The 12,657-nt window shown below is 39.3% G+C and overlaps 1 protein-coding gene across 2 annotated transcripts in view; it reads left to right on the forward strand.

The window, feature by feature from the left end:
- Positions 1 to 2,173: 2,173 nt before the first annotated feature.
- LOC132121678 (cadherin-10-like) overlaps positions 2,174 to 12,657 on the forward strand; it is a 53,935-nt gene continuing 43,451 nt past the window's right edge. The window contains exons 1-2 of one of the 2 annotated variants that reach the window (XM_059531341.1): positions 2,174 to 2,264; positions 8,382 to 8,720. In XM_059531341.1, coding sequence (XP_059387324.1) covers positions 8,523 to 8,720 — 198 coding nt within the window. In that variant the 5' untranslated portion in view covers positions 2,174 to 2,264; positions 8,382 to 8,522. Of the gene's footprint in view, positions 2,265 to 2,386; positions 2,578 to 8,381; positions 8,721 to 12,657 lie in introns of those variants that run through there. The other variant, XM_059531340.1, reaches the window with a different exon arrangement.

Consider the following 12,657-nt stretch of genomic DNA (forward strand, 5'->3'; position numbering starts at 1 on the left):
AATCCAAAAGAAATGTTGCAAGTTCGGTGTCGAACCTCATTTCTTTCAGGTCCATCAGTTGTCTCCAGCGATTGAAAGCAGTGCCGATGTTTACTCTGGTTCGGCTCCTTTTCTTATCGGATTTGATTTGTGTTTCCGAGCGCGGTTGTTTCCCTGTAGTGGGTGGTGGTCTCTTGCCAAGGGCTTCAACCATCCTTTCGCTTGATTGACATCAGGTTAGATTGCGCCCACAAGCCGTGCGAGTTATTCGTGTATTGCAGGTTGGCTGGTGGTTATGTTGCCCGCATACCACCTCCCATGGCCGAAACTGGTATTATAACACCTGTCGGGCCGGGGCTAGTAATGCTACTGCTAATTAAGGTTGATATCTCTGCAGCACTATAACTTTACATTTTTTTAATGACATCCTCGCCCTTATTTCTTCTCATACTTTTGATGCGTGTAGGTAATTTTTAAAATATTTTTAGCTCAATTTTTGCACATGGCACCTTTAAAGCTGAAGTAGTTAACTTTTGTAAAAATGTATTTGTGAAACCTGTCATTATGTCCTGACAGTAGAGTATGAGACAGATAATCTGTGAAAAAATCAAGCTCCTCTGGCTCCTCCCAGTGGTCCTATTGCCATTTGCAGAAATTCACCGCTCCCGGTAAGAAACAACCAATCAGAGCTGCGGTCCGTAACTTTTTTTGTGTTCAAGATTTACAAATTGTATATAATAAGCGAGTACACCATGAATCAATTTTCCAAACCGTGTTTTTAGCCTGTCCTGAATCACAAGGGTACATCTATAATAAGTGTTTATATACAGACTATTTTAGATTGCTTCGGGGGTCCCGCGGCGGAGTGGGATTCTTCACAGACATAAACAGAGAGAAGTAGCTCCGGCTACAATGTTCTTCTGCAAGACACTAGCAGTTCTGTTTATTAACTGCTAGAGCGTCAAAAGTTACGGACTGCAGCTTTAATGTGTTTGTAGATGAATAGAAAGTTTACAAGAACAGCAAGTTGTAACAATGTGAAAATCTTTACCATCACTTTTGATCAGTTTAATGTGTTTGATGTGTAGATAGATAGACAAATAGATGATAGACAACTAGATAGTCAGCAGACAGCAGTGTGCCGTGATGCCAAAATGCACATAAAATGTAAACGTGATGACAAATTAACTTTTTTTGTTGTTTCATATTTAATCATAATTCTCTAAAAATGTAAAAACCAGAGAATGTTTACTATCCAATGACAAAGGTGTTCATATTGATACAAGGATCATCTAAAACTTTGGTCCAGGTAGATATGTTGGTCTGTATCGATTTTTAACTCTTCCTAACTGTCCAATGCTCTGGTAATATATATACGATATCTTCAGTTTTTATTTCCAAAAAAACAGCTTTTTCCATCAGTTTGGTGTATATTAGGTGATGGACTGATATGAACCGGAATAGAGAGCTGGTAATGATGCTCCCGCTGAGTGCCTGGACATGGTCCACCCCACCCCCAACTCCTACCTCACTTTAGCCTCTCTCCTGGTGTTGATTTACTTATTATGGGCTCTTTCTCCTTCATTCCACTGTCATTGAACCCTGATTAGATCAAGCTTGGATTGCTTTGGACAGTTAGCATCGCTGAGTCCATCTATCACGCAACGTCCATTAGCTGTGGATCGCTACCGCCATCTATAGCCTGCGGTTCTAACGCCCGTGGCCCTCATCTCCTTGACCTCTTCCCTCTCGCATTCCGCCTTTCTCAGACGTTGTCAGTGTATCTTTCCAAACCCCCCCCACCCCACCCTCTACTATCTATGGCAAGCAAAGTCAAAACTGCAGCTCCAGGGAAGTAAAGCCTCTTCTTCTCTCTCTACCCTTCTTTTTTCCACTGTCTTTTATCGGTGACGACTGAGTGGCAGCCAATCATGGGCTCAGTCCCGCTGCCACAATCTCCCTGACTCTCAAAAAGAGAAAGAGAGAGGGAGAAATGTGTGTGAAAGGAAAAATAATACACAGGCAGACCAAAAAGGAGACATAATGCAGGTAAAAAGACAAGTAGAAATCAAAAAGCATTTAAGACAAAAGGACTAGAATAAAAAGAGAGAGCAGTAAGACATCTCTCTCTCCCTCTCTCTCTCTCTCTCTCTCTTTCTTTCTCCCTCGCACAGTAAGTATTTAGTCTTGCAGTGAAAACTGAGAGGGAAGGTGACAAGCTTGGAGCTTATGCTAAGGAGATATAGAAGTGTGCCGAAAACACAGCAGAAGACAATGGAGTATAGGTAAAACTCTCTCTCTCTCTCTCTCTCTCTCTCTGTCTCTCTCTCGTCTGTCCCTCCCTCTCCAGCTTTGTTGCTCTTGTGCTCTCTCGGTCCCCCACTCTAGCTCAGACTGATGAGGAGAGTCCGGAAAGAGAGCAGCCATGTACGTAATTTTCTCTCGCTTGCTGAATCTAAAGGTTATCATTAAGACAGATGTGCCCTGAAGAGTGGTTGCCGTGGAGATAATTTTACACTGGAGGAACTATTTGATTAAAGAGTGGCTAAGACGGATTTAAAGCAACTGAGAAAGACGTGGCAAAAGCAAAAAGAGAGTGTGAGTAGATGGCTGATTAGTTTCTTTTGCAGGTGGTTTCAGAAAATTTGTCTAGGACCTAAAGAGAGGGTTTGGTCGCTTTTGTGAATACACTGGCACATTAATGTTCAAGGACCTACTGTCTGGAATTTATTGAGGTTTCAGTAAAATGAGTTTATATTGTGGGGAATTGAGAGGGAATTCCTGGCTAGAAACAGTTTGAACTATTTCATCTCTAGACATCTGAAGTCATGATTACCTGTGAGAAGTCAGATTTATAGTTTTAAAATATTATTATTTTTTTATATTTTTTGCCAATATGGAGGTAAAGTTTGTTGTTTGAGATTAAATGGAGAATTATTGTTGGTTATGATTAAATAATTTAGATTAAAACTGCTTTGCTACAACCATATAAGATTGTTCTTGGTGCATATAAAATCAATATTATACATTTAGACAGCAAACAATGTCTTAAAACTTCATAGGAGCTGGCAGAGGCTCTGTGGTAATTTTATTTAGCAAATGCTCTGTTATGAATCCTGCAATTATACAAATGCTTTTGGTTGATTCTGATAAGCAGATTATTGCCTTGACCTGTGTGTCATCTGGCAGCTGTTTTACTGGCTGCCTCAGTTTGAAGATAAACGATGTACATGAGTGTGTTTGTGTGTGTGTGTGTGTGTGTGTGTGTGCAGGAGAGAGAGAGAGAGAGAGAGAGGGGGAGAGAGAGAGAGAGAGAGAGAGGGGGAGAGAGAGAGAGAGAGAGAGAGAGAGACATGCAGGAATATTTCATAAATATGTATTGCATTTGGACACAGCAAGAGTCTACCCCGCTGCTCATGCCTAATCACTCACTCACTCTCACTGTTTCTTTCACACACACACACACACACACACACACACACACACACACACACACACACACACACACACACACACAGACACACACATACATGCATGCACACATAAACACTACAAAATGCTGCATCTACTATATACAGCCAATCAACTGGATCTTGGTATTGGAAGTCATTAGTGATTGTTCATTATTGTCCAACACAAATTAACCTCTAAAGTGCTCGTTGCATTTCTGCTTTCTAAATTAGCCACACTAATAGCATCTCTTTCAATGTAAATCGATTCACTTGGAAACACACACAAAAGCCTGTGAATAGAAGATCTGTCACTGACAGCACACACATTTAGGAGACAAATGTCTAGAGAGAAATTTACAGGCTTATGTAACTATTTTAATCTGTTTTATACAGGTTCTTCTTCGGGAAAAAAAAATATCTATATTCAAGAATAAATCACATGAAATGTCAAAATTTTCTTACATTTAATGCAAAAAATACAAAATAAATTAATAAGTATCCTAGAATTCCTGAAGTCTCCCGGTTTCCTGATTTTTCTCAACTGAGAAAAAAAACCTCATAATGATCTCCTATGGAAGTTATCTCATCAAGGTCTCAAACTTTGCTCAGATTTGTGAGATTCCAAGGTCAAATTTCAATATGAATATGGATCTGAAATTCTGAGCTATTGTATTCAAGATAATTGCATAGCGCTATACTTTGCCTGGATGTAAATACATAAAACTGAGAATCTCCTGAGCTAGGAAAAAGCTCAGGAGCAATACAACTTTAATTTGGGAATCCAGCTTTATTTCTTTTTAAGTAAAAACTGTCCTGCAATAACATAAATTTGATATTAGCCTGAAAATGAAGGTAATCAGCCAATCAGAATCCAATTTCTAGGTCATGCCTTCAGTGAAAATCTATAAGCATATATTTTCAGCATTGTAGGCTAAAGACACATGATACACACAGGGAAACCGAGCGAGACAGATAGAGAACTTCAGTGTTATCTGAGAGAGAGTTAGCTCCACCATGTGGCACAAAATTCAGTGCTAGGCAGCAATGAAGCCCATCATGGTTGATCTTCAGTCATTTTAAACACTCTCACAAACAAACATGTAAAGCCATACCATCCAGATTCGACAAGCCCCAACCCTAAATTTCAAGCGAAGGAAGGCCTCTGCTACAGCAAATGTAACAAAAACCAAATCTTTATCTGACCGTGGCAGAGAGTTTGACGCCATGCGAGTAATCTGGAAAGACCGTGAGGCTGCTTCGATTGTCAGAAATCAGACAGGCCTCGGGCAATATTTCAATCTTTTAGAGAGTATGCAGTCTATTTATTATTAAGCGATTTGTTCGTCCTGTTTCCAGAAGTGAAGTTCTCCTGTCAAACTTTTAACCTGAATGAAGTCTCCATCCTTTAATGCTTGAGATGTCAAGGTCACTAAAACAAGAAGTGCTGAAAAAACTTTGCCCAGCCATAATAAGCACGACAAATGACAAGACTCTGTATCCCACATATGGCTCCAGTCATCCATCAGAACACAGTCAGATGTGGACAGAAATAACCCAGTTTCCCTAAATGATCCATGTCTGATATGGTCTTAGGGGGAATATACTGAGGAGAAAAAGAGGAGGGTGTTTGAAGGCTTATAGCATGAGTGAACGAAGCTGTGTTGAACTCTGACAGATGTATTCCCTAAAGACAACGCTGCCCCAGACTGCTTTTAGAAACCTCGGGAGAAATATAGCACTACCTTGCAGACAGGACTACAGCAATTACATAGAAAGACTACGGCGGGTCTGTGTTCATCAGAGCAGTCTGATAATGCAGACTTTAACTGTATATCACTGTCAATCAAGTCAAATCAAATTGCAAAACATGAACTTAGTCTTCCGTTTGCAAAATGCCGCTCACAAAATGTTTTCAGTGTCACACTGATCAACAGGGTCAGCCGTGTTGTGTTTTCTGGTAGGACAACTCACCATTCTCTCCACTAATTAATTCATAATTATAGCATTACCTCATTATACCTAGACTAGCATGTCTACATACGCCTAAACTCACATGTACACACTAATTAGATGCTCTTAATAGGACAAGTGAGAAGATTCTTCCTCCTCGCTCCACTCCCTCGCGCTTCCTCCGTTCCTCCCCCATGGTATCGCATATCCTCCATTATAGCCGCACATAAACAAGTTTTTAATGCACTAATCAAAGTGAGATAATTAAGTGACAGTCCTAAACATCTGGCAAGATAGCTTTTCTTTCTTGTACTGTATAGTAACAGGAATAAATAATAAGAAAAAGGATCAGCTGGCCTAATGCTTAAAAGGCATGCTGTAGCAAAGATTAATATCCAGAATGCTATTAAACCTCAAGGACAGCCTTGAATGATAATTAGAAAATGCAATAATGAGAATCGCAACCCATAAATTGGTGCACACAATTATTTTTTTATTTTATTTTTTCAGAATGTTCTTGACATTACAGTGGAAAGGCTAAGAGTGCAAGATAACAAGAGTTGTTAAAGCACCCTGAAGACATTCCAATAATGCTCATGAACAATGGGCACCACAAATTGTTTGTGACTTCAGCATATACAATATGTGTGGATTTTTTTTATTTTTTTATGTTTTAACCTTTTAAGACCCTGCGGCCTCATATGAGGACATTATATATTCATGAATTTCTCTGAGACTGTACAGGCCACAGTTTTATGTCTGGGTGTCCTGTACAGAGCACATTCAGGCCTTTTCAGAGTTACTAAATGTTTGGATGTTTCACCATGACAACTCCCTCTCCTTGGTCTTCAAAATGTCTGAAATAAATCTAATGACACTATTATGGAAATATGATAATATTTGGTAATTATCATTTAAATCAAAATTTTTTATTGTGTGTCATAAATCAACATCTCAAGAAAATATTATGGGGTTTCAAATCAAAATATGACTTTCTGTTACGAAATTCTGTCATATGAGGAGACAGGTACTAAAAACATGTTTATTACACATTTTGTTATACATAACCAATTAATAGTAATATGAAATATGATATATTATTATGAAAATCTGGTCAATTATTACTCCCATTATTACACTTCGTTTTTCATTACATGTTGCCCCAAAACCACAATTATCTTTATATTTGTGTGGTACACAAATATACCACACAAATATAAAGATAAATATATAAATGATAAACATCTCCTGCATTTCAGATTTGATATTTCTCCTTAGAAAGGTTAAGTTTGCATTAGGCTACATTATCTGTGCTGCAATCCACATTTATTTTATAGGGCTGTACATTTACTCAATGTGAGCAATTTGTGCATCTCTTTATTTCTCCTAAGCAATTTTAGGAGAAAGATCTAAGATAAAATATGTAGCTATATGACACATCACTGAGAACTCTATTAAATCATGAAAGAGCAAATTCTGAGAAGGGAGCACCAGCTTCATAAGGCTTTGAAAGAGCGTGCAATAAACATGCATGAATCAGACCTCATTTTTATTACTCTTTTGTCCGCGCTTGCCCTTGAGCTAAGACCACGGATGGAAAACGTGTCATAGAAACCATTAAATCAATCAAGTCGGTCGTGGACCATGACACTGACAGATGGATATTTATTTGGATCTGTCCGTCAAGGTCACGCCGGAGACTTGAACAGGTTTTTTCATGCCAGCTGCTGATTACATGCTCCTGAACAATCAGTATGACCCTTACTCCAAAATCAAATGTGACTGCCGCTTTCCATGCATTGACACAAACCGTCAAAGTTTATGCCAGTTTTGTGATTCATACCAGACGTGAAAGACTCAGCTTAGTCTCATGAAAATAAAAATCATGATTAATTTATAAGGATCTTCTTAATGTAAAAGTTCTGCCCTGCTAGCTAACCCTGGGCTGCACTGAAACATCCAGTAGGCTGTGTCTGAATAGAAGATGGGCCACAAAAGGCCTCCATGCTGGGGCTGACAAAATTCATTACTTGCATTAGAAAAGCCAGTGATTTCACAAATTAGAGTAGTCTGCACACTTTCAAACGCTGCCTTTTTGAATAATTCCTAACTTCATCCATATCTCATTAAGTAAATTATTTGATTCGTATTCACATGACAGTGTTCATTTACATGCATAACTTCAGTCACATCAAATAGAACCAGAGCCCTAATTTGCTCTTAGAAAAATAAATGATTCACTTTGTTCGTTGAGCTGGCCTTGCTGACACCGTGTGTGTTTTATCCCCTCCCCCCTCCACTTCCCAAGCCTCCCCATCTTTTCTTTTCTTTGATTCAGATCGTTAAACAAAAAAGCCACAACATTATGAATCAGCTCCTCGTTTGCTCACAAGACCCCTGGAGACGTTTGCCATAATGAATGCCTGTCAGGCTAACTTGGCTCCTTGGCCTTTTTCTGCAGACTCCTGGAAAATGGGTTTTCGTCAAATGAGCGAAGAAAGATTTATTAGGATTAACTTCCAAAAGCCAATAAATTATGCATACATCCTCCAAATTACCTATCAGAACTAGTCCTGGAGGAGAGACTGCTTCACTGAGCTGCTGCCTTTGCTTCTTTTACGCTAGTTTGTGTTATAAATGTTGAAGTCCTCAGCATTTTGAGTTTACTATTGACTTTTAGACCATTTGGGGGGTAACTGCAAATCTATGCAGAGTGAGGAAAGAAAAATGTTTAGAGACGTTCAGGCTCATGAAGTTCATCAATTAGAGACCACCGAGAAACTGCTGTGTTCTAAAAATCGAGTCACTAAATCCTTTGCGATCAATCAAGATTAACGATTCGTTTTCTAGTTAGCCAACATGATTTTAGACAGCTAACACAAATTTAGAGTGCCGTTGTCATCTGTGGCACTCGACCCTGAGGTAATTTAGCAAACACGTAGCTTTCTGCTGATATTGTGTTGAAATGGTTTCTTAATGATCTTTTTCTATCTGTCACAGGCCCCAAGAAGACAGAATTTAGGAGAATTAAGGATAAGATGCCCCATTTCGTCACTCCTACCATTCAGCAGTATCTTCAATGCAGAGCTCTGTTTCTTAATTGATTCCTTATCAAGGACTCTCCAGGAGTGATCGGATACAATGATAATCAATCAACTTACTTTCCTCCTGTTGTTCTGCTTGCTGGGCTGGAGTGATACACTGATCCGGCCAGTGCCTGGAATTAGCACGACGGATCGGGATGGACGGACTCTACAGCGCACTAAACGAGGATGGATGTGGAATAGTTTCTTTCTCTTAGAGGAGTGGACGGGAACTGGGAAACAGTATGTTGGAAAGGTAAGGACTGGTTCTCTTTTTAAAAACAATAACTGTGATAAAGTGTGTGTCCTCATCTTTTTGTAGAGTCAAAGTTTTTCAAACATTACATACTTTCAGGGTAAACCATGTATAAGTGGAGATTATTATTTACCCCTTACCCTTTACACAACTGTTCGAACATAGATCCATGATGATAATACCATGGTATTCTTTCAAATACGGTAACATGGGATATAGATGAGTATGCAATCAAATAAATATTATTTGTATTATATAATTTATATTATATAATGTGCATATAAAAAGTGCATATCCAAAACTGTGCAAGCTCCTTCTAGTAGGTCTTGGGTTCGATTCCCAAAGAATGCATGGACTGATAAAATATATAAATTTAATGCAATGGATCTGAGCATTTGTGAAATGGTAATCGAACTTATGACCATGTGGTAGCTAGTGAGCTACTGTACAGTATAATATGAGCAATTACATTCAGTCTGACCATTAACACACAACACAAACAAGCACAAGGGTCAGTAACGAACATGAATCAAGAACATCAAATGAACTCATACCTAACGGGTAATGCTTTCAGCACTATGGCTAATGATGTATTAGAACAAAATCAATGTGAATGTAGGCTATTAGAATGAATCGATGTGTGGGATACAAAGTGCCATATAACCCTCAAAACCGATATGCTTGTGTGGGTTTAAATCAAAGGCTTACATTATAACCGTGACCTGATAATAACAGCAGATGTCCCAGCTTTCAAAATGCACACATGATGCATTTTTTTTTTTTTAGCCAAGATCAAGTCAGGACACAAATCAGTTGAGAGGCAAACCTCTACATGTCATTTGTTGAAAGGTGGGCCTACCGGTGCCACATGATTCGGTTCAAATAAAAAAAGCTGAAGTGCATCTCGTGTGGCGTCTGATTAGAGCGGCGCACTTGTCAAGCCACCGGCATCAGACGGCAGAGACAGCAGCAGTTACAACCCCAGTGCATCCGAGGAGGGGGTCGGCCAATTTTACGTCAAAGGCGTCTGCTTTCATCATCGTATTCATCTTCTAAATGTAAACGTGTGATAGGTTCGGGGCGGAGAGAGGAGTGGTAGCACAGACAGATCAACATCTTTTTTCTCTTATGGTGCAGGGTTGTTTTGTGGGGAATAATTCTAGAGAAGAAACGTGTGTGTGCAACAGAAAGGCAAGCAGGCAAGAGTGGGTGAGGATAAAACAATAAATCAATCAAAAACAAGAATGAGATTCCACCCTCATACTGTAGCATTGCATTTTATGTGACAAGGCAACAAACCAGCGCTTACTGCGAAGAGTCCGTCGGTTGAGGAAGTGTCAGACTCAGCAGTGTCCTGGCCTTCTTCCCAGAGCTTTGATGCTTCTATCTCTCCCTCTTTTTCTGGCTGCGCGTTTCTCTGGCTTGACAGCAATCACATGCTTTTGGCCCGCTTCTCATCTACCGTCCACTCTCATTCCCAATTAAAGTGCCAGAAAGACACAGGGCTCCCATAAATACTGTAGGAGGGCGAGGGAGAACGAAACACCCACATGCTGGTTCAGGGAGACCACTGTGGAGCGACTTGATCATCCATTCCATCCATTTCCCCCATTTCTTACTTGTGTGTGTTTGGGTGACGTGTGAGAACTTGTGTAGGCCAATAGACGGGTACTTAGAGCCCCAGCGAGAAGCCATCAAAGCCATTGATGGTTCTCCTCATAAAAATAATTCAGCAACCTTTATGGAGCCTTGTGGGATACCATATTTATGTCTATCTGAGCAAGGCCTTCACTGGCCCCTGACATAGACAAGCCCTAAAAGAGGATTTATTTTCCAGTGTGGAGCCAGAAATAATCCATAAAATGGGAAGAATATTCACAATAAAACAACAGTGCTATCAACGCTTTCTTCATTGCTTTTCTTCAACTGAGTAGTCTATAACCAGGTGGTGCATTAGAAAAGGGGCTCATCTCCTGTTTCCAAAGTGCTTAAAAAACCTGTAAACTAATTCCACATTGCACAAGGTCCAATCAACCTTACGCCTGTTTCACACATACTCCGTCTGCAGTGGGTATGCGTTGCATATTTTTTTATGCACCCATGTTAACGGATTCCAGTTGCATTTCAGGAACGTTGCGTCTGCAGCAGTGCAGCGATCGTTTGCGTACCGAGTAGCGAACTGCAAATGCGTCCTGTGTGAAAGCACATCGAGTCCGTGCTGCACCACATACGTAACGTTTCCTCAACTGTTTACTTTCACTTAAGAAATAACTGAATAATTTCCAAGGTGGATATTTTGACATATTTTGTATGTATTCGTCGGCACAAGAGCAAAAATATGCAAATTCGATGTTCAAGCGTTTTGAGACGCCTTTCTCTGCGTGAGCGCTGAACACCAGAACACTGCGAGAACTGAATTGGGCTCTTTCACATCTTTTTGTTTGTTCAAACTGCGATTTGTATTTGTTCGTTCAGTTGCAGGAGGGACTTGGAGGAGAACCTCGCAGAAGAGAGCTCGGTTCAGTAATATATAAACTTCACAATCCAGAAACATCTTGCTGGCCAGCCACTGGTCAGTATAACTGCTTAGGAACCATGGCCCTGTTGTGCAGAAAGACACTCAGAAGTGCCGAAGCCCACCGTGCATATCCCCACCTTTGTGTCAGGAGTTTGATGTGGGGGCAGCAGCTCACATGGTGTGCCATCAGCGCTATTGATGTGAAAAAAATCCTATTAACCTTCTCCAAGCCCCACAATGCATTGTGCAAATAAACCCATTCATACTGTTCTGTTTTCCTGGTGAGCTCTCTTCTTGTGTCTACCTAACCCTTTTGATCCTCTTCACGTAAATACTTGGAACTTTAACAAAAAAATAAAATAAAAATAAATAAATAAAATATTTAAATAAAAATAAAATATATATTTTTTAAACACCAATAATGAAAAATTTATGGAATGATGACTCACATTTGAATGTTTAATATTTAGCACAGGTTCATTTGGACTTGTCAGGATTATAAACTCATCTGAGCGTGGAAAACCACATCATGAATAGACAGAGTGGGGGGAAACTCGTGTTAATATGACAGTTGCAGCACTACTGAAATGTCAACTAATTATGTTGTGTAGAATGGCAATTCTAAATATAAAATGTTATCATCGCTACACCAAGACTGAAGATCTTTTCAGAATAGATTTTTTTTGTAAGATATAAAGGTCACTTTGATACAAGCTATGTGTGGGTAATTTACAGAAAGATACAATAAAAGTGTACTTTTTTTTTTTTACATTCATACCAAATATTTGTACAAAAAAAAAAAAAAAAAAAAAAACCTGCTAACATTGAGGTTGCATCCAAACAAGCAAATAGTTGTAGATAATTCTCTCAGTAGATACTTCTTTAAGTACTTTGCAACAAAAAATATTATTTTCTATATCACATGAATATGTGTAGTAATAATGTAATCTGGGCATACTACATTGCCATTCACAAATATTATCCCATGGCTTTATAAGATAGCCATTGGATGCACACTCCAACATCTCCCTGGAAGTAGTATGCCACCTGGGTATTTGTTGACTAATGTTTTATAAATACTGTGAATCAGATAGACTACACTTTTTGCCTACAGTATAGTAGGAAAGTATGTTTCTAAAATATATTTTATATGCACTTATACTGCAATTTGTATTTTTATTAAATTTTTAAAGTGTGATAAAGATCTTGCTGATATTTTTTTTTTCACTCTGTCACAGAAAAGTCAGGCCTCACAGGAACCTCCAGCTATCTAAGTAGTTGCAGTGTGTGTCCTTATCCACTCAAATGAACCAGCAGAGTCCACAGCCAGCAGAGGAGATTAGAAGAGAGAGAGAGAAAGAGAGAGAGAGAGAGAGAGCTTTGCCAAGTTTGGGTTCATGCACTTTTCAACTCCTCAGA

The sequence above is a fragment of the Carassius carassius genome, chromosome 39 (assembly GCF_963082965.1).
Source record: "Carassius carassius chromosome 39, fCarCar2.1, whole genome shotgun sequence".
In the NCBI taxonomy this organism is placed as follows: domain Eukaryota; kingdom Metazoa; phylum Chordata; class Actinopteri; order Cypriniformes; family Cyprinidae; genus Carassius; species Carassius carassius.